This window comes from Coregonus lavaretus, assembly GCF_964263955.1.
Source record: "Coregonus lavaretus genome assembly, contig: HAP1_SCAFFOLD_2234, whole genome shotgun sequence".
Taxonomy (NCBI): domain Eukaryota; kingdom Metazoa; phylum Chordata; class Actinopteri; order Salmoniformes; family Salmonidae; genus Coregonus; species Coregonus lavaretus.
In genome coordinates, this window is record NW_028164979.1 from 53381 (window position 1) to 79855 (window position 26475).

Genomic DNA, 26475 nt, shown 5'->3' on the forward strand with positions numbered 1-26475 from the left:
CAAAATGTAACGAGTACTTTTGGGTGTCAGGGAAAATTTATGGAGTAAAAAGTACATTATTTTATTTAGAAATGTAGTGAAGTAAAAGTAAAAATTTACAAAAATATAAATAAGAAAAAACTACTTAAGTAGTACTTTAAAGTATTTTTACATAAGTACTTTACACCACTGGAAGGAAGTTAGAGTTAGTTTTGCGAGCCAATGCTAATGTTTGTCTATGGAGATTTTATACACCTGTCAGCAATGGGTGTGGCTGAAATAGCCGAATCCACTATTTTGAAGGGGTGTCCACATACTTTTGATATATATAGTGTATCATTGATAACAACATTCAAAAAATGGATGTAGCAACTACAAATGGCACCTTTAACAAATGATGTAAAATGGTCTAAATAAAATAACAACCTGATGTGTCTGTATGTCCTCTCCCCAGTGTCCCAGTGTGACCTACGACCCCCTCCACAAGTCTACTCGTGACTTCCCTGATGACGTAGTGAGTTTCATGAGGGGTCATCACCTGATGTGGGAACCCGTCCTGCCCGTCACGCACCGCCCGGTCTTTACCCTTGTCAACGTGTCCTACACCCTACGAAGGGTGGTAGTGGATCGGGTGGACGCTGTGGATGGACAGTATGATGTACTACACCTGGGCACAGGTAAGAGAGTGTAATAATGATAGTATATAGTATTCAGTAAGAGAGTGTAATAATTATAGTATATAGTATTCAGTAAGAGAGTGTAATAATGATAGTATATTGTATTCAGGAAGAGAGTGTAATAATGATAGTATATAGTATTCAGGAAGAGAGTGTAATAATGATAGTATATAGTATTCAGGAAGAGAGTGTAATAATGATAGTATATAGTATTCAGGAAGAGAGTGTAATAATGATAGTATATAGTATTCAGGAAGAGAGTGTAATAATGATAGTATATAGTATTCAGTAAGAGAGTGTAATAATGATAGTATATTGTATTCAGGAAGAGAGTGTAATAATGATAGTATATAGTATTCAGGAAGAGAGTGTAATAATGATAGTATATAGTATTCAGGAAGAGAGTGTAATAATTATAGTATATAGTATTCAGGAAGAGAGTGTAATAATTATTGTATATAGTATTCAGGAAGAGAGTGTTATAATGATAGTATATAGTATTCAGGAAGAGAGTGTAATAATTATAGTATATAGTATTCAGGAAGAGAGTGTAATAATGATAGTATATTGTATTCAGTAAGAGAGTGTAATAATGATAGTATATAGTATTCAGTAAGAGAGTGTAATAATGATAGTATATAGTATTCAGTAAGAGAGTGTAATAATGATAGTATATAGTATTCAGTAAGAGAGTGTAATAATGATAGTATATAGTATTCAGGAAGAGAGTGTAATAATGATAGTATATTGTATTCAGGAAGAGAGTGTAATAATGATAGTATATAGTATTCAGGAAGAGAGTGTAATAATGATAGTATATAGTATTCAGGAAGAGAGTGTAATAATTATAGTATATAGTATTCAGGAAGAGAGTGTAATAATTATAGTATATAGTATTCAGGAAGAGAGTGTAATAATGATAGTATATAGTATTCAGTAAGAGAGTGTAATAATGATAGTATATAGTATTCAGGAAGAGAGTGTAATAATTATAGTATATAGTATTCAGGAAGAGAGTGTAATAATGATAGTATATAGTATTCAGGAAGAGAGTGTAATAATTATAGTATATAGTATTCAGGAAGAGAGTGTAATAATGATAGTATATAGTATTCAGTAAGAGAGTGTAATAATGATAGTATATAGTATTCAGTAAGAGAGTGTAATAATGATAGTATATAGTATTCAGTAAGAGAGTGTAATAATGATAGTATATAGTATTCAGGAAGAGAGTGTAATAATGATAGTATATAGTATTCAGGAAGAGAGTGTAATAATTATAGTATATAGTATTCAGGAAGAGAGTGTAATAATGATAGTATATAGTATTCAGGAAGAGAGTGTAATAATGATAGTATATAGTATTCAGGAAGAGAGTGTAATAATGATAGTATATAGTATTCAGGAAGAGAGTGTAATAATGATAGTATATAGTATTCAGGAAGAGAGTGTAATAATTATAGTATATAGTATTCAGTAAGAGAGTGTAATAATGATAGTATATAGTATTCAGTAAGAGAGTGTAATAATTATAGTATATAGTATTCAGGAAGAGAGTGTAATAATGATAGTATATTGTATTCAGGAAGAGAGTGTAATAATGATAGTATATAGTATTCAGGAAGAGAGTGTAATAATGATAGTATATAGTATTCAGGAAGAGAGTGTAATAATTATAGTATATAGTATTCAGTAAGAGAGTGTAATAATGATAGTATATAGTATTCAGTAAGAGAGTGTAATAATGATAGTATATAGTATTCAGTAAGAGAGTGTAATAATGATAGTATATAATATTCAGTAAGAGAGTGTAATAATGATAGTATATAGTATTCAGGAAGAGAGTGTAATAATTATAGTATATAGTATTCAGTAAGAGAGTGTAATAATGATAGTATATAGTATTCAGTAAAAGAGTGTAATAATTATAGTATATAGTATTCAGGAAGAGAGTGTAATAATGATAGTATATTGTATTCAGGAAGAGAGTGTAATAATGATAGTATATAGTATTCAGGAAGAGAGTGTAATAATGATAGTATATAGTATTCAGGAAGAGAGTGTAATAATTATAGTATATAGTATTCAGGAAGAGTGTAATAATTATAGTATATAGTATTCAGGAAGAGAGTGTAATAATGATAGTATATAGTATTCAGGAAGAGAGTGTAATAATGATAGTATATAGTATTCAGTAAGAGAGTGTAATAATGATAGTATATAGTATTCAGGAAGAGAGTGTAATAATGATAGTATATTGTATTCAGGAAGAGAGTGTAATAATGATAGTATATAGTATTCAGGAAGAGAGTGTAATAACGATAGTATATAGTATTCAGGAAGAGAGTGTAATAATTATAGTATATAGTATTCAGGAAGAGAGTGTAATAATTATAGTATATAGTATTCAGGAAGAGAGTGTAATAATTATAGTATATAGTATTCAGGAAGAGAGTGTAATAATGATAGTATATAGTATTCAGTAAGAGAGTGTAATAATGATAGTATATAGTATTCAGGAAGAGAGTGTAATAATTATAGTATATAGTATTCAGGAAGAGAGTGTAATAATGATAGTATATAGTATTCAGGAAGAGAGTGTAATAATGATAGTATATAGTATTCAGTAAGAGAGTGTAATAATGATAGTATATAGTATTCAGTAAGAGAGTGTAATAATGATAGTATATAGTATTCAGTAAGAGAGTGTAATAATGATAGTATATAGTATTCAGTAAGAGAGTGTAATAATGATAGTATATAGTATTCAGTAAGAGAGTGTAATAATGATAGTATATAGTATTCAGGAAGAGAGTGTAATAATTATAGTATATAGTATTCAGGAAGAGAGTGTAATAATGATAGTATATAGTATTCAGGAAGAGAGTGTAATAATGATAGTATATAGTATTCAGGAAGAGAGTGTAATAATGATAGTATATAGTATTCAGGAAGAGAGTGTAATAATGATAGTATATAGTATTCAGGAAGAGAGTGTAATAATTATAGTATATAGTATTCAGTAAGAGAGTGTAATAATGATAGTATATAGTATTCAGTAAGAGAGTGTAATAATTATAGTATATAGTATTCAGGAAGAGTGTAATAATTATAGTATATAGTATTCAGGAAGAGAGTGTAATAATGATAGTATATAGTATTCAGGAAGAGAGTGTAATAATGATAGTATATAGTATTCAGTAAGAGAGTGTAATAATGATAGTATATAGTATTCAGGAAGAGAGTGTAATAATGATAGTATATTGTATTCAGGAAGAGAGTGTAATAATGATAGTATATAGTATTCAGGAAGAGAGTGTAATAATGATAGTATATAGTATTCAGGAAGAGAGTGTAATAATTATAGTATATAGTATTCAGTAAGAGAGTGTAATAATTATAGTATATAGTATTCAGTAAGAGAGTGTAATAATTATAGTATATAGTATTCAGTAAGAGAGTGTAATAATGATAGTATATAGTATTCAGTAAGAGAGTGTAATAATGATAGTATATAGTATTCAGTAAGAGAGTGTAATAATGATAGTATATAGTATTCAGGAAGAGAGTGTAATAATTATAGTATATAGTATTCAGTAAGAGAGTGTAATAATGATAGTATATAGTATTCAGTAAGAGAGTGTAATAATTATAGTATATAGTATTCAGGAAGAGAGTGTAATAATGATAGTATATTGTATTCAGGAAGAGAGTGTAATAATGATAGTATATAGTATTCAGGAAGAGAGTGTAATAATGATAGTATATAGTATTCAGGAAGAGAGTGTAATAATTATAGTATATAGTATTCAGTAAGAGAGTGTAATAATGATAGTATATAGTATTCAGTAAGAGAGTGTAATAATGATAGTATATAGTATTCAGTAAGAGAGTGTAATAATGATAGTATATAGTATTCAGTAAGAGAGTGTAATAATTATAGTATATAGTATTCAGTAAGAGAGTGTAATAATGATAGTATATAGTATTCAGTAAGAGAGTGTAATAATTATAGTATATAGTATTCAGGAAGAGAGTGTAATAATGATAGTATATTGTATTCAGGAAGAGAGTGTAATAATGATAGTATATAGTATCCAGGAAGAGAGTGTAATAATGATAGTATATAGTATTCAGGAAGAGAGTGTAATAATTATAGTATATAGTATTCAGGAAGAGTGTAATAATTATAGTATATAGTATTCAGGAAGAGAGTGTAATAATGATAGTATATAGTATTCAGGAAGAGAGTGTAATAATGATAGTATATAGTATTCAGGAAGAGAGTGTAATAATTATAGTATATAGTATTCAGGAAGAGAGTGTAATAATGATAGTATATAGTATTCAGTAAGAGAGTGTAATAATGATAGTATATAGTATTCAGTAAGAGAGTGTAATAATTATAGTATATAGTATTCAGTAAGAGAGTGTAATAATGATAGTATATAGTATTCAGTAAGAGAGTGTAATAATGATAGTATATAGTATTCAGTAAAAGAGTGTATTAATTATAGTATATAGTATTCAGTAAGAGAGTGTAATAATGATAGTATATAGTATTCAGTAAGAGAGTGTAATAATGATAGTATATAGTATTCAGTAAGAGAGTGTAATAATGATAGTATATAGTATTCAGTAAGAGAGTGTAATAATGATAGTATATAGTATTCAGTAAGAGAGTGTAATAATGATAGTATATTGTATTCAGTAAGAGAGTGTAATAATTATAGTATATAGTATTCAGTAAGAGAGTGTAATAATGATAGTATATAGTATTCAGTAAGAGAGTGTAATAATTATAGTATATAATATTCAGTAAGAGAGTGTAATAATTATAGTATATAGTATTCAGTAAGAGAGTGTAATAATTATAGTATATAGTATTCAGTAAGAGAGTGTAATAATGATAGTATATAATATTCAGTAAGAGAGTGTAATAATTATAGTATATAGTATTCAGTAAGAGAGTGTACATTTACATTTACATTTTCGTCATTTAGCAGACGCTCTTATCCAGAGCGACTTACAAATTGGTGCATTCACCTTATAGCCAGTGGGATAACCACTTTACAATTTGTTTATTTTATTTTTTTAGGGGGGGGGGGGGGTGGTAAGGGGGTGGTAGAAGGATTACTTTATCCTATCCCAGGTATTCCTTAAAGAGGTGGGGTTTCAAGTGTCTCCGGAAGGTGGTGAGTGACACTCCGCTGTCCTGGCGTCATGAGGGAGCTTGTTCCACCATTGGGGAGCCAGAGCAGCGAACAGTTTTGACTGGGCTGAGCGGGAACTGTGCTTCCGCAGAGGTAGGGGGGCCAGCAGGCCAGAGGTGGATGAACGCAATGCCCTCGTTTGGGTGTAGGGACTGATCAGAGCCTGAAGGTACGGAGGTGCCGTTCCCCTCACAGCTCCATAGGCAAGCACCATGGTCTTGTAACAGATGCGAGCTTCAACTGGAAGCCAGTGGAGTGTGCGGAGGAGCGGGGTGACATGAGTGAACTTGGGAAGGTTGAACACCAGACGGGCTGCGGCATTCTGGATGAGTTGTAGGGGTTTAATGGCACAGGCAGGGAGCCCAGCCAACAGCGAGTTGCAGTAATCCAGACGGGAGATGACAAGTGCCTGGATTAGGACCTGTGCCGCTTCCTGTGTAAGGCAGGGTCGTACTCTCCGAATGTTGTAGAGCATGAACCTACAGGATCGGGTCACCGCCTTGATGTTAGCGGAGAACGACCAGGGTCACGCCAAGGCTCTTTGCACTCTGGGAGGAGGACACAACGGAGTTGTCAACCGTGATGGCAAGATCATGGAACGGGCAGTCCTTCCCCGGGAGGAAGAGCAGCTCCGTCTTGCCGAGGTTCAGCTTGAGGTGGTGATCCGTCATCCACACTGATATGTCTGCCAGACATGCAGAGATGCGATTCGCCACCTGGTAATCAGAAGGGGGAAAGGAGAAGATTAGTTGTGTGTCGTCTGCGTAGCAATGATAGGAGAGGCCATGTGAGGATATGACAGAGCCAAGTGACTTGGTGTATAGCGAGAATAGGAGAAGGCCTAGAACTGAGCCCTGGGGGACACCAGTGGTGAGAGCACGTGGTGCGGAGACAGATTCTCGCCACGCCACTTGGTAGGAGCGACCTGTCAGGTAGGACACAATCCAGGAGTGAGCCACGCCAGAGATGCCCAACTCGGAGAGGGTGGAGAGGAGGATCTGATGGTTCACAGTATCAAAGGCAGCAGACAGGTCTAGAAGGACAAGAGCAGAGGAGAGAGAGTTAGCTTTAGCAGTGCGGAGATCCTCCGTGACACAGAGAAGAGCAGTTTCAGTTGAATGACCAGTCTTGAAACCTGACTGGTTTGGATCAAGAAGGTCATTCTGAGAGAGATAGCAAGAGAGTTGGCTAAAGACGGCATGCTCAAGAGTTTTGGAGAGAAAAGATAGAAGGGATACTGGTCTGTAGTTGTTGACATCGGAGGGATCGAGTGTGCCGTCTGGTAGGCAGCTAGCTGGCGTAATACAGGTACTCTTAAGCGTGAAACAACTATCCACAGTTGCTAATAGTTACCAGAGGGTTAGCTAGCCTCGTGCTTCACCGGGCTCAGCCGAATATAATACCTACAATAATTACATACAATAACCTACGATAACTACAATAACCTACGATAACTACCTACAATACCTAACTACAATCTAAATACATAGTTTAAGCTTTACTCTACACCATATAAGCCATATAAGCCAAGCTTACCTCCCGCCAGATAGTATATAGTATTCAGTAAGAGAGTGTAATAATTATAGCATATAGTATTCAGTAAGAGAGTGTAATATTTATAGTATATAGTATTCAGTAAGAGAATGTAACAATTATAGTATATAGTATTCATTAAGAAAGTGTAATAATTATAGTATATAGTATTCATTAAGAAAGTGTAATAATTATAGTATATAGTATTCATTAAGAAAGTGTAATAATTATAGTATATAGTATTCAGTAAGTGAGTGTAATAATTATAGTATATAGTATTCAGTAAGAAAGTGTAATAATTATACTATATAGTATTCAGTAAGAGAGTGTAAAAATTATAGTATATAGTATTCAGTAAGAGAGTGTAATAATTATAGTATATAGTATTCAGTAAGAAAGTGTAACAATTATAGTATATAGTATTCAGTAAGAGAGTGTAACAATTATAGTATATAGTATTCATTAAGAACGTGTAATAATTATAGTATATAGTATTCAGTAAGAAAGTGTAATAATTATAGTATATAGTATTCAGTAAGATAGTGTAATAATAATAGTATATAGTATACAGTATTCAGTAAGAGAGTGGGTCAATGTGCCCTGCATCCTACGCAGGGTAGTAAACATGCCCTAAACCCTAAACCCTAAACCCTACGCAGCGTGGTAGTGGACAGAGTGGATGCAGAGGATGGACCTATCTAGGAACAGATACCAGATACCAGATACCAATACAGTATGATGTCCTCTATCTAGGAACAGATACCAGATACCAATACAGTATGATGTCCTCTATCTAGGAACAGATACCAGATACCAATACAGTATGATGTCCTCTATCTAGGAACAGATACCAGATACCAATACAGTATGATGTCCTCTATCTAGGAACAGATACCAGATACCAATACAGTATGATGTCCTCTATCTAGGAACAGATACCAGATACCAGATACCAATACAGTATGATGTCCTCTATCTAGGAACAGATACCAGATACCAATACAGTATGATGTCCTCTATCTAGGAACAGATACCAGATACCAATACAGTATGATGTCCTCTATATAGGAACAGATACCAGATACCAATACAGTATGATGTCCTCTATCTAGGAACAGATACCAGATCCCAATACAGTATGATGTCCTCTATCTAGGAACAGATACCAGATACCAATACAGTATGATGTCCTCTATCTAGGAACAGGTACCAGATCCCAATACAGTATGATGTCCTCTATCTAGGAACAGATACCAGATACCAATACAGTATGATGTCCTCTATCTAGGAACATATACCAGATACCAATACAGTATGATGTCCTCTATCTAGGAACAGATACCAGATACCAATACAGTATGATGTCCTCTATCTAGGAACAGATACCAGATACCAATACAGTATGATGTCCTCTATCTAGGAACAGATACCAGATACCAATACAGTATGATGTCCTCTATCTAGGAACAGATACCAATACAGTATGATGTCCTCTATCTAGTAACAGATACCAGATACCAATACAGTATGATGTCCTCTATCTAGGAACAGATACCAGATCCCAATACAGTATGATGTCCTCTATCTAGGAACAGATACCAATACAGTATGATGTCCTCTATCTAGTAACAGATACCAGATACCAATACAGTATGATGTCCTCTATCTAGGAACAGATACCAGATACCAATACAGTATGATGTCCTCTATCTAGGAACAGATACCAATACAGTATGATGTCCTCTATCTAGGAACAGATACCAGATACCAATACAGTATGATGTCCTCTATCTAGGAACAGATACCAGATACCAATACAGTATGATGTCCTCTATCTAGGAACAGATACCAGATACCAATACAGTATGATGTCCTCTATCTAGGAACAGATACCAGATCCCAATACAGTATGATGTCCTCTATCTAGGAACAGATACCAGATACCAATACAGTATGATGTCCTCTATCTAGGAACAGATACCAGATCCCAATACAGTATGATGTCCTCTATCTAGGAACAGATACCAGATACCAATACAGTATGATGTCCTCTATCTAGGAACAGATACCAGATACCAATACAGTATGATGTCCTCTATCTAGGAACAGATACCAGATACCAATACAGTATGATGTCCTCTATCTAGGAACAGATACCAGATACCAATACTGTATGATGTCCTCTATCTAGGAACAGATACCAGATACCAATACAGTATGATCTCCTCTATCTAGGAACAGGAACAGATCCCAATACAGTATGATGTCCTCTATCTAGGAACAGATACCAGATCCCAATACAGTATGATGTCCTCTGTCTAGGAACAGATACCAGATACCAATACAGTATGATGTCCTCTATCTAGGAACATATACCAGATACCAATACAGTATGATGTCCTCTATCTAGGAACAGATACCAGATACCAATACAGTATGATGTCCTCTATCTAGGAACAGATACCAGATACCAATACAGTATGATGTCCTCTATCTAGGAACATATACCAGATACCAATACAGTATGATGTCCTCTATCTAGGAACAGATACCAGATACCAATACAGTATGATGTCCTCTATCTAGGAACAGATACCAGATACCAATACAGTATGATGTCCTCTATCTAGGAACAGATACCAGATACCAATACAGTATGATGTCCTCTATCTAGGAACAGATACCAGATACCAATACAGTATGATGTCCTCTATCTAGGAACAGATACCAGATACCAATACAGTAGGATGTCCTCTATCTAGGAACATATACCAGATACCAATACAGTATGATGTCCTATATCTAGGAACAGATACCAGATACCAATACAGTATGATGTCCTCTATCTAGGAACAGATACCAGATACCAATACAGTATGATGTCCTCTATCTAGGAACAGATACCAGATACCAATACAGTATGATGTCCTCTATCTAGGAACAGATACCAGATACCAATACAGTATGATGTCCTCTATCTAGGAACAGATACCAGATACCAATACAGTATGATGTCCTCTATCTAGGAACAGATACCAGATACCAATACAGTAGGATGTCCTCTATCTAGGAACATATACCAGATACCAATACAGTATGATGTCCTATATCTAGGAACAGATACCAGATACCAATACAGTATGATGTCCTCTATCTAGGAACAGATACCAGATACCAATACAGTATGATGTCCTCTATCTAGGAACAGGAACAGATCCCAATACAGTATGATGTCCTCTATCTAGGAACAGATACCAGATACCAATACAGTATGATGTCCTCTATCTAGGAACAGATACCAGACACCAATACAGTATGATGTCCTCTATCTAGGAACAGATACCAGATACCAATACAGTATGATGTCCTCTATCTAGGAACAGATACCAGATACCAATACAGTATGATGTCCTCTATCTAGGAACAGATACCAATACAGTGTGATGTCCTCTATGTAGGAACAGGAACAGATCCCAATACAGTATGATGTCCTCTATCTAGGAACAGATACCAGATACCAATACAGTATGATGTCCTCTATCTAGGAACAGATACCAGATACCAATACAGTATGATGTCCTCTATCTAGGAACAGATACCAATACAGTATGATGTCCTCTATCTAGGAACAGCAACAGATACCAATGTGTAAGAGAATGTCTTATGCAGTTGGTCATGGGTTGCCGTGATACCTAACCACAACAACACAACTTCTCTACGAGAGAGACTCAGACTCTTCAGGCTACATTCTACCTCAGTTACTAGGTAACCCTGGATCAACCAGAGCCACTGGTAATGAACAACCCCTACTCTATAAAAGTGGGAGGAATCCAATAAGAAACCTGTTAAACAGCCCTTATATCAGTAGGATACATCTAATACGGATTTATAGAGGCTCACTGAGTGGCAACAGCAGCTGTTACACTGTCTCCCTGACACACACACACACACACACACACACACACACACACACACACACACTCACACACACACACACACACACACACACACCTTCTCTCTCTCTCTCTCTCTCGTTCTCTCTCTCTCTCTCTCTCTCGCTCTCTCTCTCTCTCTCTCTCTCTCTCTCAATTCAATTTCAATTTCAATTCAATTTAAGGGCTTTATTGGCATGGGAAACGTGTGTTAACATTGCCAAAGCAAGTGAAGTAGATAGTAAACAAAAGTGAAATAAACAATAAATATTAACAGTAAACATTACACTCAGAAGTTTCAAAAGAATAAAGACATTTCAAATGTCATATTATGTATATATACAGTGTTGTAACAATGTGCAAATAGTTAAAGTACAAATGGGAAAATAAATAAACATAAATATGGGTTGTATTTACAATGGTGTTTGTTCTTCACTGGTTGTCCTTTTCTTGTGGCAACAGGTCACAAATCTTGCAGCTGTGATGGCACACTGTGGTTTTTCACCCAGTAGATAAGGGAGTTTATCAAAATTGGGTTTGTTTTCGAATTCTTTGTGGATCGCTGTAATCTGAGGGAAATATGTGTCTCTAATATGGTCATACATTTGGCAGGAGGTTAGGAAGTGCAGCTCAGTTTCCACCTCATTTTGTGGGCAGTGTGCACATAGCCTGTCTTCTCTTGAGAGCCAGGTCTGCCTACGGCGGCCTTTCTCAATAGCAAGGCTATGCTCACTGAGTCTGTACATAGTCAAAGCTTTCCTTAAGTTTGGGTCAGTCACAGTGGTCAAGTATTCTGCCACTGTGTACTCTCTGTTTAGGGCCAAATAGCATTCTAGTTTGCTCTGTTTTTTTGTTTGTTCTTTCCAATGTGTCAAGTAATTCTCTTTTTGTTTTCTCATGATTTGGTTGGGTCTAGTTGTGTTGTTGTTGTTGTTGTCCTGGGGCTGTGTGGGGTCTGTTTGTGTTTGTGAACAGAGCCCCAGGACAAGCTTACTTAGGGGACTCTTCTCCAAGTTCATCTCTCTGTAGGTGATGGCTTTGTTATGGAAGGTTTGGGAATCGCTTCCTTTTAAGTGGTTATAGAATTTAACGGCTCTTTTCTGGATTTTGATAATTAGCGGGTATTGGCCTAATTCTGCTCTGCATGCATTATTTGGTGTTTTACGTTGTACACGGAGGATGTTTTTGCAGAATTCTGCATGCAGAGTCTCAATTTGGTGTTTGTCCCATTTTGTGAATTCTTGGTTGGTGAGCGGACCCCAATGGGTTCTATAACTGATTCAAGTATTTTTTAGCCAGATCCTAATTGGTATGTCAAATTTTATGTTCCTTTTGATGGCATAGAAGGCCCTTCTTGCCTTGTCTCTCAGATCGTTCACAGCTTTGTGGAAGTTACCTGTGGCGCTGATGTTTAGGCCGAGGTATGTATAGTTTTTTGTGTGCTCTAGGGCAACGGTGTCTAGATGGAATTTGTATTTGTGGTCCTGGCAACTGGACCTTTTTTGGAACACCATTATTTTTGTCTTACTGAGATTTACTGTCAGGGCCCAGGTCTGACAGAATCTGTGCAGAAGATCTAGGTGCTGCTGTAGGCCCTCCTTGGTTGGTGACAGAAGCACCAGATCGTCAGCAAACAGAAGACATTTGACTTCAGATTCTAGTAGGGTGAGGCCGGGTGCTGCAGACTGTTCTAGTGCCCTCGCCAATTCGTTGATATATATGTTGAAGAGGGTGGGGCTTAAACTGCATCCCTGTCTCACCCCACGGCCCTGTGGAAAGAAATGTGTGTGTTTTTTGCCAATTTTAACCGCACACTTGTTGTTTGTGTACATGGATTTTATAATGTCGTATGTTTTTCCCCCAACCCCACTTTCCATCAATTTGTATAGCAGACCCTCATGCCAAATTGAGTCAAAAGCTTTTTTGAAATCAACAAAGCATGAGAAGACTTTGCCTTTGTTTTGGTTTGTTTGTTTGTCAATTAGGGTGTGCAGGGTGAATACGTGGTCTGTCGTACGGTAATTTGGTAAAAAGCCAATTTGACATTTGCTCAGTACATTGTTTTCACTGAGGAAATGAACTAGTCTGCTGTTAATGATAATGCAGAGGATTTTCCCAAGGTTGCTGTTGATGCATATCCCACGGTAGTTATTGGGGTCAAATTTGTCTCCACTTTTGTGGATTGGGGTGATCAGTCCTTGGTTCCAGATGTTGGGGAAGATGCCAGAGCTAAGGATGATGTTAAAGAGTTTAAGTATAGCTAATTGAAATTTGTGGTCTGTATATTTTATCATTTCATTGAGGATACCATCAACACCACAGGACTTTTTGGGTTGGAGGGTTTGCATTTTATCCTGTAGTTCATTCAATGTAATTGGAGAATCCAGTGGGTTCTGGTAGTCTTTAATAGTTGATTCTAAGATTTGCATTTGATCATGTATATTTTTTTGCTGTTTGTTCTCTGTTATAGGGCCAAAAAGATTGGAGAAGTGGTTTACCCATACATCTCCGTTTTGGATAGACAGCTCTTCGTGTTGTTGTTTGTTTAGTGTTTTCCAATTTTCCCAGAAGTGGTTAGAGTCTATGGATTCTTCAATTACATTGAGCTGATTTCTGACATGCTGTTCCTTTTTTTCCGTAGTGTATTTCTGTATTGTTTTAGTGATTCACCATAGTGAAGGCGTAGGCTCAGGTTTTCTGGGTCTCTATGTTTTTGGTTGGATAGGTTTCTCAATTTCTTTCTTAGGTTTTTGCATTCTTCATCAAACCATTTATAACTGTTATTACTTTTCTTTGGTTTTCTGTTAGAGATTTTTAGATTTGATAGGGAAGCTGAGAGGTCAAATATACTGTTTAGGTTTTCTACTGCCAAGTTTACACCTTCACTATTACAGTGGAACGTTTTGTCCAGGAAGTTGTCTAGAATGGATTGAATTTGTTGTTTCCTAATTGTTTTTTGGTAGGTTTCAACACTACTTTCCTTCCATCTATAGCATTTCTTAATATTATTCAGTTCTTTTGGCTTTGATGCCTCATGATTGAGTATTGCTCTGTTCAAGTAGACTGTGATTTTGCTGTGGTCTGATAGGGGTGTCAGTGGGCTGACTGTGAACGCTCTGAGAGACTCTGGGTTGAGGTCAGTGATAAAGTAGTCTACAGTACTACTGCCAAGAGATGAGCTATAGGTGTACCTACCATAGGAGTCCCCTCGAAGCCTACCATTGACTATGTACATACCCAGTGTGCGACAGAGCTGCAGGAGTCGTGACCCATTTTTGTTGGTTATGTTGTCGTAGTTGTGCCTAGGGGGGCATATGGGGGAGGGAATGCTGTCACCTCCAGGTAGGTGTTTGTCCCCCTGTGTGCTGAGGGTGTCAGGTTCTTGTCCAGTTCTGGCATTTAGGTCGCCACAGACTAGTACATGTCCCTGGGTCTGGAAATTATTGATTTCCCCCTCCAGGATGGAGAAACTGTCTTCATTAAAGTATGGGGATTCTAGTGGGGGGATATAGGTAGCACACAGGAGGACATTTTTCTCAGTTGAGATAATTTCCTTTTGAATTTCTAACCAAATGTAAAATGTTCCTGTTTTGATTAATTTAATAGAGTGAGTTAGGTCTGCTCTATACCAAATTAGCATACCCCCTGAGTCCCTTCCCTGTTTCACACCTGGTAGTTTGGTGGATGGGACTACCAGCTCTCTGTAACCTAGAGGGCAACCAGTGGGTCCGTCTCCTCTATACCATGTTTCTTGTAGGATGACAATGTCTGTATTTCCGATTTCTTTGGTGAAGTCCAGATTCCTGCTCTTTAGGCCAAAGGCAGATGACCTCAGGCCTTGGATATTCCAGGATGAAATAGTGAAGGCTTTGTGTTCCATAAAGTGTCTAATGTTGTTGGTTGTGTGGTTTGGCCTCAGGCCAGTAATTGTGAGCAGAGCCTGCTGAGCATCTGGTACATGCCATTGGCTTGGGCTAGTGTAAGAGTGGGTGTTGGGCCTGTTTGCCTGCTCACGGCCTGGGCGTATGTGTGACTTTCATGTTGAGGCCCTCTTTGTGGGAGTGGGGGGCTTGGGGTGGGTAGGAGGGGCATAGGTCTGATTTGAGGGGGCCTAAATGGGGTGTGGGCATGGTTGACTTGGGGGGGAGTTAATTGGTTGGGGTGGGGGTGTAGATGTGGTTGATGGTGCTGTGGTCTGGATGTAGGTCCTCTCTGCGGGGGTCCTCTATGTGTAGGTCCTGGGGGGGGTCCCGCAGGTCTGGGAGAGTGTCTCGCTGGTCTGGGCGGGGTGTCTGTTGATCTGTTGCTCCTGTGTGAGGTGTTGGGTCTGCGGTTGAGGGCGATATCCTTTAGGGTCCGGGCGAAGGTGGGCACTGCTGCCTTGTATAGGTGGACCTGGTCGTAAAGGCTGTTCACGTCCAGGGTGGAGTGGTGGGCCAGGAAGACATTTGGTTTTGATGCACAGTCACGGGAAATACTTGCGTTTACCCGCTGTATGGTAGCAGGGTGGAAGTCTTTTCGTGGTAACAGGGTTGAGATAACCACTTGTGCGTTGGGGAAAGTAGAAGAAGCTTTTTCTATCACTCCCTTGAGTGCTGTGGCCACCCTTTCCTGCTGTGTTCTCAGGTCGTTTGTGCCTGTGTGTATTATTATGTGGCTGGGTGATCCTAGTCGGTCCTTAGACAGAAGGTCTAGGGCGCGCTGGGTATTTGGACACCAGAGTTTAGACACTGTGTGTTTTGGAAAAAGTTTATTTTCTTGTATGTATTTCCCGTTTGAGTCCATAAGGAGTACAATCTGTGGCTTGTGTATGTCCTCAGTGGGTGTGGGGGGGTCGTCATGAGGGCTATCAGGGTGTCTGACTGGGGGGTTGCTCAGAGGGGTTGGGGTCCCCAGGGCTTGGGGTTCTTCATTTGTTTGTCTGGGTGTGATGTCGAGGCTATGGTCAGGGTCTAGGGTGTACTGTTCTGCTGCGGTGTCGAGACTTTGGCCAGGATCTGAGGTGGGCTGTTCTCTAATGGGTTGTTCAATGTCACCCGTCATCGTTCTCACCTTCTCCTCCAGCACTCTGATCCTCTCCTCTAGTGCTCTGTTCTTCTCCTGCTCCTGCTCTTTCTCCTGTTGATGTTGTCTCACCACAGTCCAGAGTGCAGACATGTCTCTCTCCACCTGCAGCTCTCCAGGTCTAGTTAAGGGGGTGTTGTTGTGCTGGACTGTTGTCTGGGTCTGTGCTGACTGGAGTGTGTTCACCTGCTGTTCCAGCTCCACCTGCCTTACCTCCAGCTGGGTGAATTTATCCTTCATTTCAATGAGGGAGTAGTACTCTGTGCTGGGAAGTTGAGTTTCTGCTTGGGGTTGCTCTGTGGGGTTATTTAATGAAGAGGTCTGGTCTGACCCGCTCGGGGTAGGGGTATCTTTCTCAAGGGACAGCTTCTCCTGCTGAGCTATTTCTTTGATTGGGTGAAAGTCCAGCTGGAACTGTTTGGTGTTGCCTTGAACCAAAACGGTTCCAGATTTATAGAGATTAATATTAGACGACTCAGAGTCCTCGTTGTCCAGTATCCTGAGTTTCCACCCGTCGCTAACACCCCCCCTCTTAACAGAGAGGTAGTGTGCTAGTATAGCACTGTGCCATGCCAGGGGATGGTCTGTGTGGAAGATAAGGTTGCTTATGTTCCCATTTTTATACAAATCAGCAAAAAGTGTTTCGTGCTTCCCCAAAAGAAGTTTCAATTTGTACTCTTTTCGTGTCTTGTCGTTTTTTACATTCAGAGGGTACTGTATTTTAATGACCTCTGAACAGTGGGGGGGTGCTTCTAAGGCCTCTTCTAAGGCCTCTAGTTGGGGTAGACTGTACGACTCTCCTGCCATTGTTGGGCTCAAGGGCTTTGACACCTCTCACTTCACACGTCAGTGCTAATTGAAATTGTATCTCTTTGTAGCAAGCTTAAGCTTGGTAGCCTTAGAATTCAGTCCTTATAATATAAAATATATCATTGTAATGAATTTTTCTTCTTGGTTTTTGAAAGTGAAAAATAGCTTCATACTAAACATTACTGTCACGGTTTCGGCCGAGGCTGCTCCTCTTCCTTGTTCGGGCAGGCTTCGGCGGTCGTCGTCTCCGGAGTACTAGCTGCCACCGTTCTATGTTTCATGTTCATTTGGTTTTGTCTGTTCATAACACCTGTCCCTTATTTGTGTCTTAATTGTTTCCCTATTTAGTTTCGTGTGTTTGGGTCAGGTGTTATGCGTGATTGTTTATTGTCAGCCTGCCTCTGAGAAGTTTATTGCATCTCTCGTTGTTGTTACCCGAGAGCTCGCACTGCGTGCGCTTTTCTTGTTTAGACGCACTGTGTTTTGTGCGTAATTGTTTGCGCCACCCGGTTGGGTTAGCGACTCATTGTTCACGTGTTTTTGAACATTACTAAAGACGGTTGAAGTCATCCTGGTTCCTGCGCTTGATTCCTTCCACTCACCTACACACACCACTCTGACAGAATCACGCATCATCATGGACCAGCAGGAGAGACCACGCCGACAGCCGAGATGGCTGAACGTCTTCGTGGTCAGGAGGACCGCATCAATCAGGTCTGTCACGCCCTGGAGGGGGTGATGAATACCCTGCATCGATGGGAGACCAGCGGGGTTCCCACACCTCCACGAACCGACCCAGCTCCATCGGTCAGCCCTCCTGTCTCATCTCCGGAACCAAGTGGGATTCGGCTCTCGCTCCCGAGGGCGTACGACGGCTCCACTGCCGGGTGTCAAGGGTTCCTGCTGCAGGTGGAGCTCTACCTCGCCACCGTACACCCGGCGCCCTCGGGACACGAGAGCGTCTCAGCCCTCATCTCCTGTCTCACCGGCAAGGCGTTGGAGTGGGCCAACGCCGAGTGGAGGAGAATGGACGCCGCTACCACGAACTATGCGGAGTTCTCCCGCCGCTTCCGCGCTGTGTTCGACCATCCACCAGAGGGGAAGGCGGCGGGGGAGCGGCTATTCTACCTCCGACAGGGGATGAGGAGCGCCCAGGACTTTGCCTTGGAGTTTCGGACCCTAGCGGCTGATGCAGGGTGGAATGAGCGGGCCCATATCGACCATTTCCGCTGCAGCCTCCGGGAGGACGTCCAGCGAGAGTTGGCGTGCAGGGACACTTCGTTGACTTTCGACCAGCTTGTCGACATGGCCATCCGGCTGGATACCCTGCTCGCCACCCGTGGGCGTCCCGGGAGGGGGGGTTCGCCCATTCCACTCTCCAGCACCTCCGAGCCGAGCCCTATGGAGCTCGGAGGTGCTGGCGCTAGGGAACGCAGGAGGAGGAGCCCGAGGGGACCCGGCCCTTGCACCAACTGTGGTCGTGGAGGGCACACCGCGGCTAGGTGTTGGGGCGGGTTCTCCAGTGAGGGAGAAGGCAGGTCACGCATTGGGGGGTCCACCCAGGTGAGTAGGCGCCCTGCTTACCCAGAGCTTTCTGTCGTGCACCTAACCTTGCCTGTTTGTTTCCCACAGGTTGCACCTCGTTCCCAGCATAAGGCGCTGGTAGATTCAGGCGCAGCTGGGAATTTTGTAGATCGCCAGTTTTGTATAGAGTTAGGGATCCCCCTCCTTCCAGTGGAGAAGCCTTTCCCCGTCCATGCCCTAGATAGCCGTCCGTTGGGGTCTGGGTTGATTAGGGAAGTCACAGCACCCCTTCAGATGATGGCGCAGGAGGGTCATGAGGAGAGAATTCAGCTCTATCTGATTGACTCTCCTGCGTATCCGGTAGTGCTGGGTCTTCCCTGGTTGATGACTCATGACCCTATTATTAGGTGGCGAGAGAAAGCTCTTAAAGGGTGGTCTGCTCAATGTGAGGGGCGGTGTCTGGGTGTTTCCATAGGGGCGACCTCGGTGGAGAGTCCGAATCTAATGCCAGCACTGCAGATTCCCCCCGAGTATGAGGATTTGGCACTGGCGTTCAGTAAGACTAGGGCGGCGCAGCTGCCGCCTCATAGACAGGGGGATTGTGCGATAGATCTCCAGTCAGGAGCAGCTCTCCCGCGGAGCCATGTGTATCCCTTGTCTCAAGAGGAGAGAAAGGCTATGGAGACGTACATCTCTGAGTCTCTTAGACAGGGATACATACGGACCTCCGTTTCACCCGCTTCCTCAAGTTTCTTTTTTGTGAAGAAAAAGGATGGAGGTCTGCGCCCGTGTATTGATTACCGCGGTCTCAATCAGATCACAGTGAAGTACAGCTATCCACTTCCTCTGATTGCGACTATGACGGAGTCACTGCACGGTGCGCAGTTCTTTACAAAATTGGATCTTAGGAGCGCATATAACTTGGTGCGCATTCGAGAGGGCGATGAATGGAAGACAGCGTTTAGCACGACTTCCGGACACTACGAGTATCTAGTCATGCCATATGGGTTGATGAATGCTCCCTCAGTCTTCCAATCCTTCGTCGATGAGATTTTCCGGGACATGCAGGGACAGGGAGTAGTTGTGTACATCGACGACATTCTGGTGTATAGTCCTACCCGTGCTGAGCATGTAGCCCTGGTGCGCCGAGTATTGAGGAGGCTGTTGGAGCATGACCTATATGTCAAGGCAGAGAAATGTCTGTTTTTCCAGAAGTCGGTCTCCTTTCTGGGTTACCAGTTATCTGCGTCAGGGGTGAAGATGGAGGTAGACCGGGTGTCAGCTGTGCGTAATTGGCAGACCCCAACCACTGTGAAGGAGGTGCAACGGTTCTTGGGTTTTGCGAATTATTACCGGAGGTTTATCCGGGGTTTTGGACAGGTGGCAGCTCCCATAACGTCTCTGTTAAAGGGGGGTCCGGTGCGCTTGCGGTGGTCAGCTGAGGCGGACAGGGCATTTGGGAGACTGAAGGACCTGTTTACCTCGGCGCCGGTGTTGGCGCATCCGGATCCCTCTTTACCGTTCCAAGTAGAGGTGGACGCGTCAGAGGCCGGGATAGGGGCCGTTCTTTCCCAGCGTTCTGGCACTCCACCTAAACTCCGTCCCTGTGCGTTTTACAGTAAGAAGCTCAGTCCGGCGGAGCGGAATTATGACGTAGGAGACAGGGAGCTGTTAGCCGTGGTACAGGCCCTAAAGGTGTGGCGGCATTGGCTCGAGGGGGCTCAACACCCTTTCCTCATTCTAACTGACCATCGTAACCTGGAGTACATCCGGGCAGCTAGGAGACTGAATCCTCGCCAGGCTCGCTGGACTATGTTCCTAGCCCGGTTTGTGTTTAAAATCACATACATCCCTGGGTCCCAGAACGGGAAGGCAGATGCTCTGTCTCGGCGGTATGACGCAGAGGAGAGGTCAGTTGAGTCCACGCCCATACTACCGGAGTCCTGTCTGGTTGCTCCGGTGGTGTGGGAGGTTGATGGTGAGATCGAGCGGGCGTTACGCACCGACCCGAGTCCTCCACAGTGTCCTGTGGGTCGGACGTACGTTCCGCTCGAGGTACGCGATCGCCTCATTTGTTGGGCTCATACGTCCCCCTCCTCTGGCCATCCGGGTATCGGCCGGACAGTGCACTGCCTTAGCACGAAGTACTGGTGGCCAACGTTAGCTAGGGATGTGAGGATTTATGTCTCCTCCTGTTCGGTGTGTGCCCAGTGTAAGGCGCCCAGACATTTGCCCAGGGGTAAGTTACAACCCCTGCCTATTCCACAACGACCCTGGTCCCACCTCTCGGTGGATTTTGTTACCGACCTTCCCCCCTCACAGGGGAATACTACCATCCTGGTCGTTGTGGATCGGTTCTCTAAGGCCTGTCGTCTCCTTCCCATGCCGGGTCTACCCACGGCCCTACAGACCGCAGAGGCTCTGTTCACCCATGTCTTCCGGCACTACGGGGTACCCGAGGATATAGTGTCTGACCGAGGCCCCCAGTTCACCTCTAGAGTGTGGAGAGCATTTATGGAACGGTTGGGGGTTTCGGTAAGCCTTACCTCGGGTTACCACCCGGAGAGTAATGGGCAGGTTGAACGTGTCAACCAGGACGTGGGTAGGTTTCTGAGGTCATACTGTCAGGGCCGGCCGGAGGAGTGGGCGAGATATGTGCCCTGGGCCGAGATGGCACAGAACTCTCTTCGCCACTCCTCCACCCAACTAACCCCTTTTCAGTGTGTATTAGGGTACCAGCCGGTTCTGGCACCATGGCATGAGAGCCAGATCGAGGCCCCCGCTGTGGATGAGTGGGTGCGGCGCTCGGAAGAGACGTGGGACGCTGCACACGTCCATCTGCAGCGTGCCATACGTCGACAGAAGACGAGCGCCGACCTACACCGCAGTGAGGGGCCAGTGTACGCACCTGGAGATCGAGTCTGGCTCTCAACCAGAAACCTGCCCCTCCGCCTGCCCTGCCGGAAGCTGGGTCGGCGGTTTGTGGGGCCATTTAAAGTCCTGAGGAGATTGAACGAGGTGAGTTATAGGTTAGAACTACCTGTTGATTACAAAAATATTAACCCCTCGTTCCATGTGTCTCTCCTCAGGCCGGTGGTAGCTGGTCCACTCCAGGACTTTGAGATTGAGGAGACTCCTCCGCCCCCGTTGGACATCGAGGGGGCTCCGGCGTACACCGTGAGGTCCATCCTGGATTCTAGACGCCGGATGGGGGGTCTTCAATATCTCGTGGAGTGGGAGGGGTACGGTCCGGAGGAGCGGTGCTGGGTGCCAAGGAGGGACGTATTAGACCAGTCCCTACTGACCGATTTCCATCGGGGTCATCCTGCGCGCCCTGCTCCGCGTCGTCCGGGTCGTCCCCGAGCTCCGGGTCGGCGCACGGCTGGAGCCGCGCGTCAAGGGGGGGGTACTGTCACGGTTTCGGCCGAGGCTGCTCCTCTTCCTTGTTCGGGCAGGCTTCGGCGGTCGTCGTCTCCGGAGTACTAGCTGCCACCGTTCTATGTTTCATGTTCATTTGGTTTTGTCTGTTCATAACACCTGTCCCTTATTTGTGTCTTAATTGTTTCCCTATTTAGTTTCGTGTGTTTGGGTCAGGTGTTATGCGTGATTGTTTATTGTCAGCCTGCCTCTGAGAAGTTTATTGCATCTCTCGTTGTTGTTACCCGAGAGCTCGCACTGCGTGCGCTTTTCTTGTTTAGACGCACTGTGTTTTGTGCGTAATTGTTTGCGCCACCCGGTTGGGTTAGCGACTCATTGTTCACGTGTTTTTGAACATTACTAAAGACGGTTGAAGTCATCCTGGTTCCTGCGCTTGATTCCTTCCACTCACCTACACACACCACTCTGACAATTACTCACTCAGTTCCAGGTTGGATGGTGTTTTCAGGTTTCTGTTTGTTTTCCAGAGCATTTGCTGTATAGTTTGAGAATAGTAATCCTTGGTAGTAGAAAGCTTTCCAGGTAATTCCGTCCAAAATCAGGTTGTAGGTTTGGAGTTTTGGTTTGGAATAAAGGTTATGTTGTGGAGGGTAGCATCCTGTATATGTCCCTGCCAAAAAATCCTACTTTATCTAACTCTAAATCTATATTTTTTGTTAAAAATGCAGGAGCAATGTCTTTGAGCTCTCTCTCTCTCTCTCTCTCTCTCTCTCTCTCTCTCTCTCTCTCTCTCTCTCTCTCTCTCTCTCTCTCTCTCTCTCTCAATGTAAGAACTTTATTGGCATGGGAAACGTATGTTAACATTGCCAAAGCAAGTGAAGTAGATAGTAAATAAAAGTGAAATAAACAATAAATATTAACAGTAAACATTACACTCAGAAGTTTCAAAAGAATAAAGACATTTCAAATGTCATATTATGTATATATACAGTGTTGTAACAATGTGCAAATAGTTAAAGTACAAATGGGAAAATAAATAAACATAAATATGGGTTGTATTTACAATGGTGTTTGTTCTTCACTGGTTGCCCTTTTCTTGTGGCAACAGGTCACAAATCTTGCAGCTGTGATGGCACACTGTGGTTTTTCACCCAGTAGATAAGGGAGTTTATCAAAATTGGGTTTGTTTTCGAATTCTTTGTGGATCGCTGTAATCTGAGGGAAATATGTGTCTCTAATATGGTCATACATTTGGCAGGAGGTTAGGAAGTGCAGCTCAGTTTCCACCTCATTTTGTGGGCAGTGTGCACATAGCCTGTCTTCTCTTGAGAGCCAGGTCTGCCTACGGCGGCCTTTCTCAATAGCAAGGCTATGCTCACTGAGTCTGTACATAGTCAAAGCTTTCCTTAAGTTTGGGTCAGTCACAGTGGTCAAGTATTCTGCCACTGTGTACTCTCTGTTTAGGGCCAAATAGCATTCTAGTTTGCTCTGTTTTTTTGTTTGTTCTTTCCAATGTGTCAAGTAATTCTCTTTTTGTTTTCTCATGATTTGGTTGGGTCTAGTTGTGTTGTTGTTGTTGTTGTTGTTGTCCTGGGGCTGTGTGGGGTCTGTTTGTGTTTGTGAACAGAGCCCCAGGACAAGCTTACTTAGGGGACTCTTCTCCAAGTTCATCTCTCGGTAGGTGATCGCTTTCTCTCTCTCTCTCTCTCTCTCTCTCTAATACCCTGACACTGCAAAGCCCCACCCAATCTTGGTCACCTCTAAGTGCAGATAGCTATGTCCTCAGCACACGGAATAGAGAGAAATGTGTTTGCCAAGGGGTGTCTGTCTTAAAATGATTCACTTAATCAGGGTAGAGTTTAAGGGAAACACGCAGTCGCAAGCGCGCACACAAACACACACACACACAAACGCAAGCGTGGATGAGGGCGCATGCACAAACACTCACCACACGCACGCACGCTAGCTCTCACAGTACATACACACAACAAATTCCTGGAAGGGGTTGGCTCTTCTTGATAATGTCAGGATGGTCCTAGACCAGTGACCCTGGGAATGACCTCTGATCTAAAGGTTAACCCTCTGAGGTTATATATTCTAACATAAATGAATCACACGCTACCCACGCTATCCCTGTCAAGGAGATTAGGTTTGGGCCAACACACATAACTTAACTAGTTCAACTTGAAGAAGCACACACACACACACACACACACACACACACACACACACACACACACACACACACACACACACACACACACACACACAGACATGCAAAGCAGGGACTGTTGAAGCAACACAGACATAGACACAGACACATGCATACACACACACACACTACAACACACGTACTATACACACACACACACACACACACACACACACATGGATTTATGTTGTAGATATGTGGTTGTAGAGTAGGGGCCTGAGGGCACACACTTCATGTGTTGGGAAATCTGTTGTGAATGTATCGTAATGTTTTTATTTATTTTTATTGTATAAACTGCCTTAATTTTGCTGAACCCCAGGAAGAGTAGCTGCTGCCTTGGCGGGAAGTAACAGGGATCCATAATAAACCCCAGGAAGAGTAGCTGCTGCCTTGGCGGGAAGTAACAGGGATCCATGATAAACCCCAGGAAGAGTAGCTGCTGCCTTGGCGGGAAGTAACAGGGATCCATGATAAACCCCAGGAAGAGTAGCTGCTGCCTTGGCGGGAAGTAACAGGGATCCATAATAAACCCCAGGAAGAGTAGCTGCTGCCTTGGCGGGAAGTAACAGGGATCCATAATAAACCCCAGGAAGAGTAGCTGCTGCCTTGGTGGGAAGTAACAGGGATCCATAATAAACCCCAGGAAGAGTAGCTGCTGCCTTGGCGGGAAGTAACAGGGATCCATAATAAACCCCAGGAAGAGTAGCTGCTGCCTTGGCAGGAAGTAACAGGGATCCATGATAAACCCCAGGAAGAGTAGCTGCTGCCTTGGCGGGAAGTAACAGGGATCCATGATAAACCCCAGGAAGAGTAGCTGCTGCCTTGGCAGGAAGTAACAGGGATCCATGATAAACCCCAGGAAGAGTAGCTGCTGCCTTGGCGGGAAGTAACAGGGATCCATAATAAACCCCAGGAAGAGTAGCTGCTGCCTTGGCGGGAAGTAACAGGGATCCATAATAAACCCCAGGAAGAGTAGCTGCTGCCTTGGCAGGAAGTAACAGAGATCCATGATAAACCAGGAAGAGTAGCTGCTGCCTTGGCAGGAAGTAACAGGGATCCATGATAAACCCCAGGAAGAGTAGCTGCTGCCTTGGCAGGAAGTAACAGGGATCCATGATAAACCCCAGGAAGAGTAGCTGCTGCCTTGGCAGGAAGTAACAGGGATCCATGATAAACCCCAGGAAGAGTAGCTGCTGCCTTGGCAGGAAGTAACAGGGATCCATGATAAACCCCAGGAAGAGTAGCTGCTGCCTTGGCGGGAAGTAACAGGGATCCATAATAAACCCCAGGAAGAGTAGCTGCTGCCTTGGCAGGAAGTAACAGGGATCCATAATAAACCCCAGGAAGAGTAGCTGCTGCCTTGGCAGGAAGTAACAGGGATCCATGATAAATACTAATACAGAGCTAGTACGTAACGAGGACACCACAGCATCAATCGATCAACGCGTGACGCACACAGTCAGGCAGGGTGGTTGGTTGGTTTGTGACCTTTGGGGTCTTTTAACTCACCGTCTCCATTAAGATCACCAGCTGTACACTAGGAGACGTCAACCGCAATCGATTGTTATTACCTATGTGGGAATATATCCACACTCATCACGGGGGCGGCAGGTAGCTTAGTGGTTAAAGAGCGTTGTGCCAGTAACCGAAAGATCGCTGGTTCTAATCCCCGAGCCGACTAGGTGAAAAATCTGCCGATGTGCCCTTGAACAAGGCACTTAACCCTAATTGCTCATGTAAGTCGCTCTGGATAAGAGCGTCTGCTAAATGACGTAAATGTAATCACTCAGTAACTCTCTCCATTCCCACCTATTCCTCCTCTAGATGACGGCCAGGTGCTCAAGGTGGTGTCTATTCCCAAAGAGGACAGGGAGCCCGAGGAGATCATTCTGGAGCAGCTGACTGTGTTTCAGGTGAGCTTCAGCGTCACCATTACATCTTCTCTTACGTGTCCCACTACCAAGTCAGAGTTTCAACTTCAGGAGCAATAGGAAACTTCACCTGAATTGGGGGACCAGTGCAGAAAACGTTACACCCAACGGCCTGTACACTTCACTGACATTGAATAGTGAGCAATACGGTAGTAGCACCGTCTTGATACCATCTCTGATAGGCAAAGTGGAATATCTGCCATAGTAAAAGCCTAGATTTAA

At 42.7% G+C, this 26475-nt stretch overlaps 1 protein-coding gene across 1 annotated transcript in view; it reads left to right on the top strand.

The window, feature by feature from the left end:
- Positions 1-26235, top strand: part of LOC311116397 (semaphorin-3D-like) — a gene marked incomplete at both ends in the record, with an annotated part of 46821 nt that extends 20586 nt beyond the window's left edge. Inside the window, 2 exons of the mRNA XM_084191490.1 lie at positions 434-656; positions 26147-26235. Coding sequence (XP_084047616.1) covers positions 434-656; positions 26147-26235 — 312 coding nt within the window. The remainder of the gene's footprint in view (positions 1-433; positions 657-26146) is intronic.
- Positions 26236-26475: the final 240 nt, after the last annotated feature.